General features: G+C 39.4%; 2 protein-coding genes and 1 non-coding gene across 3 annotated transcripts in view; 1 reads left to right on the top strand and 2 right to left on the bottom strand.

Moving 5' to 3' along the window:
• LOC126162366 (spindle and kinetochore-associated protein 1-like) overlaps positions 1-4,126 on the top strand; it is a 95,926-nt gene extending 91,800 nt beyond the window's left edge. Inside the window, exon 6 of the mRNA XM_049918820.1 lies at positions 3,283-4,126. Coding sequence (XP_049774777.1) covers positions 3,283-3,431 — 149 coding nt within the window. The 3' untranslated portion in view covers positions 3,432-4,126. The remainder of the gene's footprint in view (positions 1-3,282) is intronic.
• LOC126162365 (uncharacterized) overlaps positions 4,050-18,286 on the bottom strand; it is an 80,580-nt gene continuing 66,343 nt past the window's right edge. The window contains exons 8-10 of the mRNA XM_049918819.1: positions 17,899-18,035; positions 4,373-4,538; positions 4,050-4,255 (exon numbers count right to left, since the gene is read on the bottom strand). Coding sequence (XP_049774776.1) covers positions 4,064-4,255; positions 4,373-4,538; positions 17,899-18,035 — 495 coding nt within the window. The 3' untranslated portion in view covers positions 4,050-4,063. The remainder of the gene's footprint in view (positions 4,256-4,372; positions 4,539-17,898; positions 18,036-18,286) is intronic.
• On the bottom strand, positions 13,142-13,216 carry Trnat-ugu (transfer RNA threonine (anticodon UGU)). The gene has a single exon. It is a non-coding gene; the product is annotated as a tRNA-Thr (tRNA).

Genomic DNA, 18,286 nt, shown 5'->3' with positions numbered 1-18,286 from the left:
TTGTGTTATAGTATTTACCAAGTCTGGAGCACATTTCATCTTTTTATCTGTGGTGGGTGAGCAGGAAATATTTCTCACACACTGAAAAATGAAAGCTGCAGGAAATGCAATAAAAAGATTTTATTAGCATTTATGCCAGAAACAAATACAGGATGTTAATGTTTGCCATAACCATACATCTGGTGTTTTTCTTATAGTTTGATCCTTCTGGCATGCCCTTTTGGCAATGTTCAGTGACATCTCAGAACCAGGAACACACACATCATCAATATTCTTCTATAGGTTTTCAATGAAACAACCTGTGTCAAATCCTAGTCTCATAAGTGTCCTTATTCTTCCAGTTTTACCATTATTGGACACCAGACGAGCATCACTTGAGGAAATTGTAACAGTAGTGGAAGAGCAAAATGTTGCCTTAGGGCACCTCTTCTATGAGAGGATATTAAAGCTTTCGTTTGGGTTTTGTGTTCTACCATATGTAAATTTTTTTTTTCAATAAATTGTAATTAATCACATCGTACGTAGACTTGCAGCCTTCTACACTCCAGAGATATCTTCTCTGGTGGCAGGAAATAATAAAATATCACAAACAAGGACAGAGTCATGTACGAAAAGGGACATGGCACTGCACATTGCTTGAAACAAGATGGCTTGTAAATTCATTTGTAACAAAAATTAAACTCTGAAAATTGGAGATAATATTTCTAACATGCTACACAACTATTTGGTGGTGGTGGTGACGATTATTAAACTTTTGTTACATCACCCCTCCCCTCTTAAGAACATGTTCTCACAGTATAAGTTTATTTTTTTTTATTATGTTAGAAATAAATATGCGGATCAGAAAAATTAATAACCAAAAATTAATAACTGGTTAATTTGTTGCCAAACACAAATCTAAACATAATGCACCTCTTCCAGAAGACATTGACACCAGTTCCATAAGCATACATTGAATAATTTGCCTCTTAAGGGTGAGCTGAGTGAAATGTAACATTACACATGTGTCCTGTCTTGGATGCGGCACACAGCATACACAGAGAATTTCTCAAGGAGGGGCAGTAGTGAGAAGGAAGTTGTCCCTCGTCAGAGAGTATGCTTCTGATGTTTTATTCATATGTAATTGAGAACTTCCTTAGAGAACATTCTTTTGCTCTGAGAATGTTCTCTGGAGAATATTCTCTTTTTTTATTCGTTTGACACACTGACTCACCAGGATTGTCCAAGGATTACGTAACAAAACAGCAGCAGTCAGTATTTTCTATGACCAAGTCATTAGACTGTGTGAATCACAGTATGTTAAGAAAGCTAATTTGTTACAGAATTGATAGTGTATTTAAGAGTACACAGGACATACATAATAAAAGTAATGCAGAAACTTAAATTGTGAAATACATCACTAGATCTTGCTGCTTCTGTTGTATTTTTGACCACAATTTCTGCCTTGGAGACTCACTGTCTATCCATCTGTTGTAAGATTGCTGCTGTATTGCTTCAGAACTGCCTGCACTTTAATCATTGAAGGTGATCACAGCATCATTGACCCCAATCCTCAGTGTTTTCAAGCCAACAAATACATTTTCGGGCACTGTGGTCCATACAGCATTGTTGAAAAGACTCATTTACATTTTGAGTTTTTCCTTTGAGATCTGTATATGCCAGACGTCTATATACTGGCTTTATTACTGCTCCAACAGCTTCAGGGATGGTGTTTCTATGGTGTTCTCAACATTTGATGTCTTGTGGAAAAATGTTGCCCACTCTGCTTTCCTCATTCCTTCCAGGTTGTTGGTATGCTTTCTAATGCAGTTTTATGTCATTATGGGGCCTGTTACTAATTATTGATCTGAATGAACTGGAATCACTACCACCAATGAATTTAGCAGGCTACGTTCTGTTAGAGAGAGTGCTGAGAGATCTTCACAGCTGAGGCTCTTTCCACCATTCATCAGAATGAACAGTTGCTAAATCCTCTAAAATAATACACAGAAATCACATATGGCAAAAAACACATTAACCAATATGACAATTTTCATTACTTTCTTCTTATGTCTTTGTATTTTTATACAGCCTCAATCTAGTATACGGTTGCTGAATAACAGCCGTGTTCAAAACTGTAATGTCATATGCAGTAACCCATCTTAAAGAAAGTCCTCATTGCACAAAAGTGTATGCTGAGAATATGAGGGAGATGCTGGCCCTGAATCATCTTGCAGGCAACTGTTCAAGAAGATAGGTATTTTAAGAATACATAATTTCTCTCAGGATTTAAATAATACATAAGAGTTTAGAAACGATTACAGTACTAGGAAAAAAATGACTGTCATTACTCTTCATTTAAAACAACGTAACCTCAGAAATCAGCGAATATTACACAACCAAACCTTTCGAGTACTTTCCCAATGGTATTAAAATGCTTGACGGACAGCAAAGCTAGATTTGAGTCATCATCATCATCATTTAAGACTGATTATGCCTTGCAGCGTTCAGTCTGCAGCATAGCCCCCCTTATACAGTTCCTCCATGATCCCCTATTCAGTGCTAACATTGGTGCCTCTTCTGATGTTAAACCTATTACTTCAAAATCATTCTTAACCGAATCCAGGTACCTTCTCCTCGGTCTGCCCCGACTCCTCCTACCCTCTACTGCTGAATCCCTGAGTCTTTTGGGTAACCTTGCTTCTCCCATGCGTGTAACATGACCCCACCATCTAAGCCTGTTCGCCCTGACTGCTACATCTATTGAATTCATTCCCAGTTTTTCTTTGATTTCCTCATTGTGGACACCCTCCTGCCATGAGTGGCCAAGTAAGTGGTCCCGACAGTCGGGATACCAGTTACTTTGGAATAAGGCTGGGCATCTCGGACATATTCTGAGTCGTGGTCACCTTTGTGCTCATACGGCAAAGACTACCAAATCCACCAGTTAGTCCCTCAGCTGTTAGGGGTAAAACCCAATGGGACTCGGGGCAAGTAAGGCTAGCAACCTGCTTCCCTGGTACTCTAAATATGAATGCTGGCTAGATTTGAGTTAGCTTAAAAAAATTCTTTCTGAGAAACTCCTATTGCATAGAAATGTTTTTATTTAATAGCTCCATTAATGCATACTTACTTCAATTATTTAACTAAATTTTGTTGTGTGCTATGTGAAATCATGTGCACATGATCAGCATGTAGCAACATTTAAATAGAAATTATGTTAATATTCTGTAAATTGACCCATGTAACTAAGGTCTTTGTTTACATTATGATATAAAACTTATGTAACAACTTTTCTTTCAGGGTCATATTTTATTACTGATGATGACTTGAAAAAGAATGTTGCTCAAAACAAACTGATTTACGTGACAAAGTACGCAATACCTCTCCTTAGACATGTTAAGAAGGTATCTGAGGTTCGTTTGAAGGGAGTAACTTACTATACATTTTAATTTGTCTGGAAGTTGTGTGTTTATACATGATCAAAAATAACATTTTGTTAATATTTGGACTTAATTTTATTTATCACCATTTGTCAAAGGATAAAAAAAAAAACTAAATTGTCAAGCAATAAATGCCTGTCCTTTAAGTTGACAATAATTACAATGGAGAGTATTTTCAGTGCAGTCTTGAATTGTGTTTTGTTGCTTATTGATAATATTAAGCACGAAACAAAAAGATGACTTGTTTATAATTTGGCATTCTGAAGAGTTTTCAGTGTCAGACTTTTAACATCTTGTTTTACTATATCACTCACTGGGTTCAAAAATTTAGGCAAATACCAATATACTAACAAACTTGTGTTTTCATAGAGTAGAAAGAGTAAAAAAAACAAACTATTTCCTTCGTTTGTTTTACATTTTGAAGCAATGGTCACTATGCTCATGAAATTTAACCTTCCTTATTTTTCCTTAAGACAATTTACTTGGAAACTAAGCAAGGTAACACATGAAAAATATAATTATTTAACTGGCTTAAACATTAGGTGATAGCCTTCACCCTGGAATGACACAGCTAGTAATTTCTTTGGTATCATTACATTGACCATAAAACTTATGTCCTCTGTTTAAAAGTATATTAACATTTAGATAGCTTCTTCTTCAAGTAATTCATGATCACAACTATGATGTGGTGTACAAACAAAGAATTCCAAAAGGTTCAGCAAAGGGCCACGAGAAAATGGATTACGATAGCGGCCCCTCTTGTCTCGTAGGTAAGAGTACCGTTTGTAGTTGAACATTTCATTTGTTGTTAGGTTCATGCAGGCGTGAAGTACCTGAAAACAACACATACTGTCATACACAAACAATGAAGAGTGTTAGGATACATTGCTCATATAGTCAGTATTCCACAAAGTATTAACACCAGCACTACTTAACTTCAGCATACTCACAGAAGTACAGGTCAGAATCCATCCTAGGCCACAAAATACAAGGGCTTCAATCAATCCCAAGGCATATAAAATACCAAAACCTTCAACAGCAATGCAATAGCAAGCAAAGTATATTGTAAAGGAGCAGTTGATAGCAATGCTCATAACAAACAAGAAGAACCACATTCTGAAAAAACAAGAAAGGGGACAATTAATATTAGCTTTTTCTGAAATGACATTTCAAGACATGTTATTTTACAATTAACTTTTGACACATTAACTTTAATTTGGTTTCTTAAAAATGAAGGGAAGTTGAACTTTACCTTCTGTGAATCACAACTTTCACAGGTGGGGATAGTGAGAAAATTCAGCTTCAAACCAAGAGTGCTCCCTCTTTTAAAAGGTTAATAAGATAGCTGGCACCTAAATGTTGCAGTATTATAACTTGCCTGATGCCCATAATATGATTATTAGCTCTCACAAGAATTAAACATCTATATTTTAAATAATTTAGAAGCAAGGATAAGAACTCACCAAACAGCAGAGAAGTAGAGACACAGAACCAAGACATTCGCTAGCTTTCAGGTCACACCTGTACAGCTAAATATGTGACGAGACTGCAATTATTTGGCTTGACTGGGTTGGGTGGCATGAAAAAGAACTTGGCAGTACGAGTCCACTAAACAATAAGACACAGCACCCCTTCGGGCTTAGATGCAAGCCCTGCTTTGATCAGGAAAATTATCATAAAGCTGTTGTAGCCTCTCCTAAGGCAAGCTGCCCCAACTGTTGTAACTGGTCACTGGCACTGGGAAGAAGTTTGTCCTACATGTGTTCTGTTGGGCCAAATCTGCAGATTTTGCTGGCCACAGGAGTACCTAAACAACATACACAGTCAGTTCATCCCAGTGTGTTGTCCTCTGTGATTAGTGTTCATCGAATTGCCCAGGTAAGTGTGATAGAACAGCTTTTATTTTTTTTTATATACGTAAATGATCTGGTGGATGCACAGGGTAAGTAGCAATTTGCAGCTGTCTGCTGATGGGCTGGAGTCTCATCAGGTGATTTGAAATTAAGTCATCAAAATGATTTTGATCATTATTTTTGTTTTCCTCTCACTTTTCTTCCATTCAGTCTTTCCATTTGGAATTTATGTGCATTATTTTTATCTACCTGTCATAATATTTGAAAATGCTGATACATCTGTTCAAAACAAAAGATGAAATAATCTATTTATACTGACTGTGCAATGGTGTCAAAAATGAATTTTTCAGTTGTTGACTGTTAAACTAACATTTAAAACATAAATTCTTGTTGCACTATCGACAAAACGATGCAGATGTAGATTTACAAGAAAGAACTAAAATGAAATTCAAGCAAATGTAGGCAAAATTATAAAATGATGAAGTGGAGGGAATTAAATCAAAAGTTAATATGGATTAACAAAATCCTAAACGAAAGGAAGAAAAAATTGAGAGCAAATCAAAAAGTTAAAATGACATGAATATGGATTAGAAATAATAATTACATTTAAACCATTTAATTGAATAAAATTCCAATCAAAATCATAAAGATAAAGCATCTGAGGGGATTTGAATCCACAACCTTCTGCATGTGGGGACCCACCAGAGTGAATGGCTCCAGGGTGTGATACCAACACAATCGCGATGATGACTTCAAAAAGTCAATAACACCACTGGGGAACTCTTCTTGTTGGGTGATGAATGGCAGCTAGCTCTAAATGAAGAAAAATTTAATTTAACGCAGAGGAATAGGAAAAACAAACTCACAGTGTTCGAACACAGCATTAGATTAAATATCTACATGTAAAAGTGCAAAGTAATATTGAAATGAAACGAGCATGTGAGGATTGCAATATGGAAGGCGAACTGTCGACTTCACTTTACTGTGAGACTTTCAGGTTAAGTGTGATTCATCTGTAAAGAAAATCACATATAGGACAGAGGTGCGACCCATTCTCGATAACCGCTTCAGTATTTAGGATCCGCATCAGGTCGGATTAAAGGAACACATCGAAGCCATTCAGAGGCAGTCTGCTATATTTGTTACCGGTAGGTTCAGACAACATGCAAGTATTACATAGATGCTTCGAGAACTCGCGTGGGAATCCCTGGAAGAACACTGTTAAGTAAACTTACAGAACCGGCATTTGAAGCTGACTGCAGAATGTTTCTACTGTCACCAGTGTGTGTTTCGTGTAAGGATTATGAAGATAAGATAAAATAGGGCTCCTATGGAAACATCCACACAGTTGTTTTTTCTTCACTCTACCTTTATTGTTCCACTTGAAAATAAAGACTAGTAGTTGGTACAGGGTACCCTCCATCATGCACTGTACAATGGCTTGCAGAGTAGGGCTGTACATGTGAACATACCAATGTCATCTGTGGACAAGCACTGTCCTGTCAGAAAATAACATGATACTGTCCCATGAGGAGCAACACTTGAGGATGCAGGATGTCCTTTTGTGCCGTCAGAGTTCACTCCACCATTACCAGTAAACCCCTGAGGTCAAAACAGACTGCTTCCCATACCATTGTGCTAGAAGTACTACTGCTGTGCCTCTCCAAAACATCAGAAGAATGGGAACTCTCCCTGTGTTGAAGCTGTACCACCAACAATATTCATCCAGGATAGTGCACAAGTGTGATTCTTTGCTGAACACAATGTGATGCCATTCATAGGAGTCCATACTTCCTGGTCATGGCACCAACCCAAATGCAGCCATTTCTGTTGTATTAACAGTAGCCTAAGCAAGAGACTGTAATTCACTAGTCAAGTGGTCACTAGTCTCCAAACCATGGTGCAGAATGACAAAGAATGTTACAGGGATTCTGTTATGTTTTATCCATTGGCAGATGCAGATGTGAAGGGGTTGATGCTTGGCGCACGATATGGTTGTCCTCCCTTGTAGTGGTCAGACATGGTTGAGCAGAACCTCGACAACAAGTATGCCTGCCTTCACATTCCCATGCAGCCCGTCATCGGGCTACTGTCATATCTGAATGCCTCACAAATTTAGATATTGTACAATTTGATCAGACAGTCAAATGGAGACCCACAATGAGGCTCATTCAAACCCTCTCAGTACTGAGAATACTATAACTCATGAGTTTGTGGAGCGCCATGTTGTTCACAGTGATCACTGTTGATACCTCCGCCACACACCGTCAGGTGGCTTGCGGAGTATGGATGTAGATGTAGATGTACTGGTCACACCCTTTATATACTGTAACAGGTATGGTAATAATGCACTGTGGTGATCATTCCACCTGTGACACAAATTGCAAATCAAAAGATTTACAAACTCGCCGATGGTGTGTATGAGAATGAAGTTACTTGGGCAATCGACCATTTCTTCTGGGTGCTTCAGCTTTTTTTTGTCAGGTTGTGTACAATATAAATTTTATAATTCAACACTTATGTTGTTGTTGTTGGTGGTGGTGGTGGTGGTGGTGGTGGTGGTGGTGGTGGTGGTCTGCAGTCCAGAGACTGGTTTGATGCAGCTCTCCATGCTACTCTATCCTGTGCAGGCTTCTTCATCTCCCAGTATCTACTGCAACCTACATCCTTCTGAATCTGTTTAGTGTACTCATCTCCCTCTACGATTTTTACCCTTCACGCTGCCCTCCAATACTAAATTGGTGATCCCTTGATGCCTCAGAATATGCCCTACCATCCAATCCCCTCTTCTAGTTAAGTTGTGCCACAAATTTCCTCTTCTCTCCAATTCTATTCAATACCTTCTCATTAGTTATGTGATCTACCCAGCTTCTATTCTCTTCTTGTGTAAACTATTTATCGTCCATGTTTAACTTCCATACATGGCTACACTCCATACAAATACTTTCACAAACGACTTCCAGACACTTAAATCTACACTCGATGCTAACAAATTTCTCTTCTTCAGAAACACCTTCCTTGCCATCGCCAGTATACATTTTATATCCTCTCTACTTCGAACATCATCAGTTATTTTGCTCCCTAAATAGCAAAACTCCTTTACAACTTTAAGCCTCTCATTTCCCAATCTAATTTCCTCAGCATCACCTGCTTTATTTCAACTACATTTCATTATCCTCGTTTTGCTTTTGTTGGTGTTCATCTTATATCCTCCTTTCAAGACACTGTCCATTCCGATCAGCTGCTCTTCCGGGTCCTTTGCTGTCTCTGTTAGAATTACAATGTCATCGGCGAACCTCAAAGTTTTTATTTCTTCTCCATGGATTTTAATTCCAACTCTGAATTTTTCTTTTGTTTCCTTTACTGCTTGCTCAGTATACAGATTGAATAACATTGGGGATAGGCTACAACCCTGTCTCACTCCCTTTCCAACCACTGCTTCCCTTTCATGCCCCTCAACTCTTAAAACTGCCATCTGGTTTCTGTACAAATTGTAAATAGCATTTTGCTCCCTGTAACCTTCAGAATTTGAAAGAGTATTCCAGTCAATACTGTCAAGAGCTTTCTCTAAGTCTACAAATGCTGGAAACATAGGTTTGCCTTTCCTTAATCTATTTTCTAAGATAAGTCGTAGGGTCAGTATTGCCTCACGTGTTCCAACATTTCTACAGAATCCAAACTGATCTTCCTCGAGGTCGGCTTCTACCAGTTTTTCCATTCGTCTGTAAAGAATTCACATTAGTATTTTGCAGCTGTGACTTATTAAACTGATAGTTCGGTAATTTTCACATGTCAACACCTGCTTTCTTTGGGATTGGAATTATTATATTCTCCTTGAAGTCTGAGGGTATTTTACCTATCTCATACATCTTGCTTACCAGATGGTACAGTTTTGTTAGGCCTGGCTGTCAGTAGTTCTAATGGAATGTCGTCTACTCCCGGGGCCTTGTTTTGATGTAGGTCTTTCAGTGCTCTGTCAAACTCTTCACGCAATATCATATCTCCCATTTAATATTCATCTACATTCTCTTCCATTTCCATAATTTTGTCCTCAAGAACATCGCCCATATATAGGCCCTCTATATACTCCTTCCACCTTTCTGCTTTCCCTTCTTTGCTTAGAACTGGGTTTCCATCTGAGCTCTTGGTATTCATGCAAGTGGTTCTCTTTTATTTTCCTGTAGGCAGTATCTATCTTACCCCTAGTGATATGCACCTCTACACCCTTAAATTTGTCCTCTACCCATCCCTGCTTAGCCATTTTGCATTTCCTGTCAATCTCATTTTTGAGACATTTGTATTCCTTTTTGCCTGCTTCATTTACCGCATTTTTGTATTTTCTCCTTTCATCAATTAAATTCAATGTCTCTTCTGTTACCCAAGGATTTCTATTAGCCCTCGTCTTTTTACTTACTTAATCCTCTGCTGCCTTCACTATTTCATTCCTCAAAGCTATCCATTCTTTTTCTACTGTATTTCTTTCCCCAATTATTGTCAATATTTCCCTAATGTTCTCCCTGAAACACTTTACATAGCAGAAAAAAAAAGGGAAATGGACGGTCTAATGATATAGGGAACATAAAGCAGTGATCTATAGACTGTTTTACCGTAATCTCATGATATGAATGTGATTTATTTTTACTTTAGTTTCTGAACTCTTGATAAATTGGATAATGACTGTAGGCAGTAGTGCTGCCTCTTGGTGTTTCCTGAGAGTGAAGGCACATAAAAATTCATCTTTAGAGGGAGATGCCTTCTTTAAGATACCTAGATAGTTTATCCGAGTCACATCACATCATCATAATACACTGTGACATTTCAAGTGGCTGATGGTGGTTTTTTCTGTAACTTCTAAGTTCAAAAACTGAGACAAACCTAATCACTATTCTCGATAATTTTTTGATAAACTGGAGAGCTCAAAACAACAAAGCTGGATGTTTGTGGCAAATTCAATTTAGTGGCAAAAGTTATCCAAGTCGACTAAGCTCCTTCAGTGCAATAGTGCATTCAAGAAACTGTTACTACATTCAAGACACCATGTCTCTTTCGCAGCGAAACCTTATTATTTAATTTTTCACTGTGCATTATTTACGGTTCTAAAAAAAGGTAAACGTTAGTTTTCTCTCAAAAGGGAAACAGTCGTCCATGTGCTTGTTCTATACCAGATAAGTCATCTAACTAACAGAAATGTAATTTTCTGCAAATTTTCCCTAGAGTAGCAATGCTTCCTTCATTTAATCCATTAAGCATCATTTCTTTTCAGAAGTTTAGTGATTGTTTACTTTTTGTGACGGTGTTTACCAGAGTAGTTGTTGTTTATGGTGGAAACTCAGTGAGAACACATGCTCTTCTCCTCTCAACAGCAGCAAGGCAGATTGAGCATAATGAATGTGCAGAATACCATCAAAATTGTCCCATTTGCTTAATGTGGAGAGGTTGGAGTAGTTTAATATTAACAAGTCTCCTCTTGCTGCAATCATGGTGAAATTTTATTTTCATCACCAGGATTCAAAATGGCTACCTTCAAATGTAGTGCCAGAAACAAGTGTGTTTTAGCAGCCTTAACTATGGAGGTGGGTTGTAGTGGGTGAAACTGGAGAACAAGAGTAAATTACTTTTTTACTACATAGGATGGTAACTTATTCAGATGAACACTTTTCTAATTCTCCAGTGTTGGACGACTTGTTCGTTTTCCTGAGTTTTGCAAGCAACGACAGGTTCTCCTGTGGGAAGAACTACTGCCACAGAAAAAATTCATTAGTTTAAAACCAGTTTGCTGAAAATTTACTGAATGAATTTAGCATCTGAAAAGAAACACTTACCCCTTTCTTCCAATAGCCCATTGCTGCCCCTTACAAATAATCACATTAAAAGAAAATATATGCTGCTTCAAAAGTACAGAAAACAAAACCACCATTGTGCTTGGTTGAAAATGGATGTAATTTCTTGGAACTGCTTCATCGGCCTGACACTTCGAATTGGCTTACAGTAGCACAAATTTGTGATTGTGGCATTGTTCTAATTCAGCCTCTTATGTTTTATATTACCGAGATTCAGAAGACTATATGTAGCATACCTTGCATTGACACTGTGTAAGAAAGCCAATTCTGCACTGTTACCTACTAAACATTTTATGTACATACAAATATCCAAATAAATGTGCAACTAGATTGTAGGCTTTCTTACAAACAAAACTCAGAATGCCGTAGTTAGTATAGAGGCAACCTCAGAAGCAAAAGTAGTGTCGTGTGGCTCAAGTTAATCAGGTGGAGCCAATGCTGTTCATAAAATTATATTTATGAACAGATGGATGAAGTCTGTAACCTTAGGATGCTGTTTAGAGAATACATTTGTGTACAGGGAGCTGCAATTGTAGTGAAATGCAAATAATCAGTTCCTAGTGCAAAGATTAGTAGACTTTACATCAATAAGTGTAATTAAATAAATGCAAGGAAACTGATATTGTTTGCCAATATGATTGGTGATCAGTCACTGAAACCATCTAAAATTTGATACAACTGTTTCTGATAAGAGGCCTAAGCATTTGGCTTATAAAAGAGTTATCCCTTTCCCTTATTACAGTTAATATAGAGAACAGTATTCATTAGATGACATCACCATTACAGCTAAATGCTGGGAATATTTTGTATGGTGTGCAGTGTTGCAAAAATTCTGTAGCTACAGGGTTACACAGCAAATATGCTTTTTATAGTGGGACTATCTGGCAAGTCCATTCAGCTTCCAAGGTGTGAAATTTTATTCTCAGAAAAAGTCCCTCTGTGCAGAAGATATTTAACTCTCACCCACTTTGGATGTACAAAGCATAGCATTGTCTCTTATGGATCAGAACGTAGTTTGGAGGCTTAACCACACAACCACATTTGACAGCACACAAAATTGTATTGGAAAATAACAACCAGAGTCAAAGTACGGTACAGAACTGAAATGGATAGGTGTAGCCTGTAATTTTTTCAGATTACGTTGCAGAAATAAGGAAGAACAACAGTTACTTCAAATATTATGCAAAAATGGTCCTGTCTGTATTCTAGTCCTATTCCAAGCTTTTTTGAAAATAAGATACATTATTATTAGCTAGATGGGCGCTCTCTCTCTCTCTCTCTCTCTCTCTCTCTCTCTCTCGACACACACACACACACACACACACACACACACACACACACACACACACACACACACACACACACACACACAACCTGTAGGATTTCTGTGTAAAAGGGCGAGGTTTGATTCCAAATTAATGCGCATAAGGTTTTGTTCATTTTCTTTCTTGTCCTAGGAGACACGTCTACATGGAAACAGCAGAATAGAGGGTTTGTTGTTAATTTTCCACATATATGGCTATAAGTCAATGAGGGTCACTTATGGTGGCAACATTTGCTGTTAACGCCACATATGATGTGGCTGACTTCCACAAAAAATTGAAATAATAGTATAGTTAATTATAAATTAATTCCATGATGTTACAGTACAAGGGCAAACGTGATTAATGCTCCTTATTCTGTCTAAACAGCAGCAGCAGTAGGTATACTTAGAATTATATTACTGAATTAAAAACAGGCTACACAACTCAAATGTACCTTTTATAAAAGAGGCCAGGAGACTAAGCTATAGTTTTGAGGGGGGGAGGGGGATTGTAATGTGTATCATTCAGTATTGCAATTCAAACATTCACTTTCTAAACTTTTTTTCGAAAAAATGTCCTGTGACCTTCAGACGAATTACACTGAAGTATTAACATAAAAAAAGACCTAAATACCAATGATATACGATGAAATGATAATTAAATGGACACCCTAGCTGCAAGCAGGCATTGATATACTTCATTGGGGACATGTTGAAAATGTGAGCCCCGACCGGGACTCAAACCCGGGATCTCCTGCTTACATGGCAGACGCTCTATCCATCTGAGCCACCGCGGGCACAGAGGATAGTGCGTCTGCAGGCACTTATCCCTTGCACGCTCCCCGTGAGATCCACACCACTACATTCGTAGTGCGCCTTTGTCATATATAGTTAAAAATATGGCTTCCCGGCCATTGACCTTCTTGTGCGAACGCACACGCTATGTCCGAACTTGTACGGGACTTGGTAGATTAATCTGCCACGAGTAATGAGTATGATGGGCAAACATCTATAAGGCGCACTACGAATGTAGTGGTGTGGACGTGTTGGGAATGTGGATCTCACGGGGAGCGTGCAAGGGATAAGTCCCTGCAGACGCACTATCCTCTGTGCCCGCGATGGCTCAGATGGATGCCATGTAAGAAGGAGATCCCGGGTTCGAGTCACGGTCGGGGCACACATTTTCAACATGTCCCCAATGAAGTATATCAACGCCTGCTTGCAGCTAGGGTGTCCATTTAATTATCATTTCATTTCTAGCAAAGCTGCATGGTCATCTACGGTAACTGTTCTTTCGGGAACAGGTACTACCGCCATATATATACGATCAAGGTTTGATGATGCAAGCTGTGTTGATGTGCCACCAAACAAAGGCAGTGTTACAGATGTAACGAGACCTTCGCTTTTCATGGAATTATCTGGATACAGATACAGATACAGAGGCTGAACTGGTTAATTTTGTTCACACATGTGAACTTAATTCTGCAATAATTTATCAAGTTTGACATTTTCACCATATGTGATACCAGTCTTCTTCTGCACTGAACATTGTAATGCAGCAAATTGTCTGTCATAACAAATTCTATAACCGGTAATGAGAGCTCATGATTCAAAATCAGATACTTGAACCATTTTGCTTTGAGTCCATACACTTTATTCACAAGTCATGTCTCATCATTAACTGGCTGTTTGTGGTCACATTACTACTGTTATGGAGCAAATATGTCTTTTGAGACTTGGGGCCAGCATAGCATGCCTGAGCGCATTGCGCAATGATATGTAAAACACAATGATTGTCCGCTCCACTGATTAGCGTTTAGTGAGGAAAATACATGTTGTCACTACCAGAATGTAATATTTTTTGACAAACTGGTATTTCCCACAGTGGATTATGGTCCAGGATGAGTATATAAGCCACATGGTGCCTGTTTTGAACCCCAACTGTAATCCGAGTCACCTCACAACGGCCGTGTGCAAGCAACAATTTGGGGCTGGATGTGTTCCAATAGATCAGATGGCTGACTTCTTGTCCAGTATACTTATTATGGGCAGTGATGATCCCATCAGTGCAACAACTGTATCAGTCTCTACTATACAGATGTTGGACAAAAGTATGGAAACACTGTGAGAAATGCATTACAGACCATAAATCCAGACACTAGCCAAGCCCACACATGGTGCTGTTGTATTTGACCATGAATGGCACCTATTGAGAGCACGCAACATGTTGCAAGTAACAGTTGTGGTCAGAACAGTTTACTTTGTAGATGTAGGCACATTACATGGAAGCTAAGTGAATTTGAATGTGGGAAAATTGTTGGTGTTTGTGTGATGGGTGCTTCCGTAACCCAAGGTAGCCAAAGTGTTTGGTGTTAAAAGAGGCACCGTTGGTTGGTTGGTTTGTGGGATTAAAGGGATCAGACTGCGATGGTCATCGGTCCCTTCTTCCAAAAAATTAAAACCACCCAAAGAGAATAAAAACGAACAGCAGGAAAGACGTCGGACGACATGGGACAAGAAAGACTCCGACAGAGGTCAGACAAAACAAATTAAAACACACAGAGAGTGACGGTGGTTGGCCGACCATAGAGGGAGGAAAAAAAAAAAAAGAGGAAAAGCCAACCACCGAGAACACATTAAACACTCAGATTAAACGATAAAAACCCCCTGCCTGAATAAAACGCAAAACTAAGTCCACCATGGCAGAGTCATCTAGTAAAAGGGCAGGCAGCGCAAATGTCTGCCTGAGCACAGTTAAAAGCGGACAAGTTAATAAAATGTGCACCACCGTCAAAACCGCCCCACAGCGACAGAGAGGCAGGTCCTCATGACGCAATGAATAACTGTGAGACAGTAGGGTGTGGCCAATGCGGAGCCAACAAAGAACAACTGAATCTCTGCGAGTGGCTCGCATGGATGAATGCCACACACGCGTCGTCGCCTTGAGAGAACTGAGTTTGTTTGGCGTGGGCAGATTGCGCCATTCAGTGTCCCAAAGCGAGAGAACTTCGCAGCGGAAGACTGCCCGCAAATCAGTCTCCGGGAGGCCAATGTCCAGGGTGGGTTCACTGGTGTCCTGTTTGGCCAGGCGGTCAACATGTTCATTGCCCGGGATACCGACATGACCGGGGGTCCACACAAAGACCACAAAGCAGCCGCAACGGGCAAGAGAATGCAGGGACTCGTGGATAGCCGTCATCAGACGAGAACGAGGGAAACACTGGTCGAGAGCTCGTAAACCGCTCAGGGAATCGCTATAGATGACGAAGGACTCACCTGAGCAGGAGCGGATATACTCTAGGGCACGAAAGATGGTGACCAGCTCAGCAGTAAAAACGCCGCAGCCAGCTGGAAAACGAGCGGGACACCATTGCAACGACGAAAAAGCTGGCTAAAGGTCTCAATGCACGACAGATGCAGTGCACCATGTAAGGCGCCCTTCCCCAATTGGCTCGCTTTTCAGAATAATTTAGAAAGATGGAAGTCAAACCCGAGAGGGGACCATCACATAAGGCCGAAACATGTGAGACTCCTTGTAGTCGCCTCTTAAGACAGGCAGGAATACCGTGGGCCTATTCTAACCCCCGAACCCGCAGGGGGGAAAGAGGCACCGTGTCGTAGATATATACTGCACATATGGAAAGAGGAAACATATCATCCGCAAAGTTACAATTTGGACGAAAGTGTGTGTGGAGTGATTATGACAGTCACTGAAGAGAATTGTGACAAAAAATAAGAGGACAACAGCTGCAAAAGTCACTGCAGAACTGAGTGTCTCACGAACGCTGTCAACACTGATACACGACGGTAGGTACATAAGTTGGGAATTTCAATTCCAAAACCACTGTCGGTGATACAAACGTCCATAACAGGAAAACATAGTGCTCGAGCCATAAGACCTGGACTATGGAGGAAGTAGGTAATTTGTTTCACACAGTTTACAACTTCCAGCTGAGTTTGCATGTGGTACACGCCTTCCCAGACCAACAACACAGACTGCTTGCTGCTCGTGGCGGGGCGTCTGATGATTTGGGCAGCCATATTGTGGTACTCCATTTGGGGGGGGGGGGGGGGGGGGCACAGTTACCTTTTAAGGCTGTATTACTTCCAAGGATTTTGTAACGACTTTGGCTGATCAGGTCCAAACCCCACTGGTGGTGCTGTGTTCCAAGATGACAGGGCCCTGTTCACACAGCGCAAATTGTCCATGATGAATTGTCAAAATCTCCCCTGGCCACCACCGTCACTAGAACTCAATATCATTAAGGTTTTGTGGTCTACTTTTGAGAGAATGGTGCATGATCGCTACACACCTCCACCATTGTTACCTGAACTTGCCACTATTTTTGAAGAATAATGGTATAAGAATCCTTGAAATCTATGCAGGAGCTGCCATTGTTCATTCCAAAATGAATGGAAGTTGTTTTCAATGCAAACCTGTTTCCCTAAACCATATGGTATGTTACACCTCATGTATTAGGCATGGTAATGTGTTGTTGTTTTTTTGATTTTCCCATATTTCTGTCCACCCCTGTCAATGTCAGGTACAGTGCAGGAACAGTTTGCAGAACACAACGATATTTCTCTTTGTAACTGGCTGCCTTCTGCAACAGACCTCATCTCCATTTAAAACATATGGACAGAGACAAAACAGACCATATTAGAATATTGACCTAAGCTCATTCCAGAAACCTGCAGAGATCTTTGTAACATCACTCTAGCTGCATTGATAGATGTAGCAGAAAATGACAGATTTATTATTCACCTTGTAGACTACTTTTCTTTCACGATGCAGATGATCACTGCAGTGGGTGGAGTAAACAAATTAATGCATTAACACAAAAATTAATTGCTGATGGTGGGATTCAATTTAAATCCTTCTGTTGTGTCCTTGACGACTGGTCTGTCAACTATGCCACTGAACTATGATTTACTATACTAAATGTTGCACTATTCACAATATTGTGAAAAAGATTGCTACTCCACGTACAGTGGAGGTGTTAACTTGCAGACAAGCACAAAAAAGACTGATAAGAAGTAAGCCTTCAGCCCAAAGGCCTCCTCCTGAATTAAGACAAAACACACACACAAATCCAAAAAAAGAGGCCTTTTAGCTGAAAGCTTACTTGTTTAGTAGTCTTTTTGTTATCCCTGTCTGCAACTCAACATCTCCACTAATATGGTAAGTAGCAATCTAGCCTTTTCACAGTATTGTTGTTCTATCCTGGATTTTCCATTATTTGATGTTGTAATATTCGGGTATTTCTTACTATTATGCCACCTTGTTTCCAGCTTATGACTTCAAATTCCAATTCAATGTCTGAAATCTTAGGACTGACTTGTTACTCTATCAATGACATTCTGTGATAGAATTTACCATTTATATTAGCTCTGCTACATAAGTGGAATGTGGCACAGTGCAAGGATCAGTAGTTCGTACTTGCTCCAATATAGTATTTTGAAGATTTACTGCATCATACCTGTTGCGTAACCCAACACAGTTGTAGATGAATGGACAATGGTGGTCGAAATATTCAACACAACGACCACAAACCCTGCAATGTTTTGCACGTAATGGTCGCAGACAACGGCATGTGTGGCAAAGACGCTGCAGTACCTGTAAATGCAAACACAAACATTAATTTCTATACATCATGAAACAACATAGTTCACATAGTTTGTTCAGAGCAGCATGAGGTTGGTATTGAAGTGAGTTAAGAGGAGCATATTTGTAGAGTTTAGTCTTTACCCACATTAAGTAGTGTGATGTACAGTTTTCTGCTTACAAGTGAATAATCATGCTTGAAGTCAATAGATTCTGAGGGAAGACTAAATATGACCAATGACAGTCGAAATGTGATTCTTGCT

The sequence above is a fragment of the Schistocerca cancellata genome, chromosome 2 (assembly GCF_023864275.1).
Source record: "Schistocerca cancellata isolate TAMUIC-IGC-003103 chromosome 2, iqSchCanc2.1, whole genome shotgun sequence".
NCBI classification, from domain to species: Eukaryota; Metazoa; Arthropoda; class Insecta; order Orthoptera; family Acrididae; genus Schistocerca; species Schistocerca cancellata.
The sequence above is the reverse complement of the archived record's forward strand: the minus strand, read 5'-3'. Positions and strand labels throughout refer to the sequence as shown.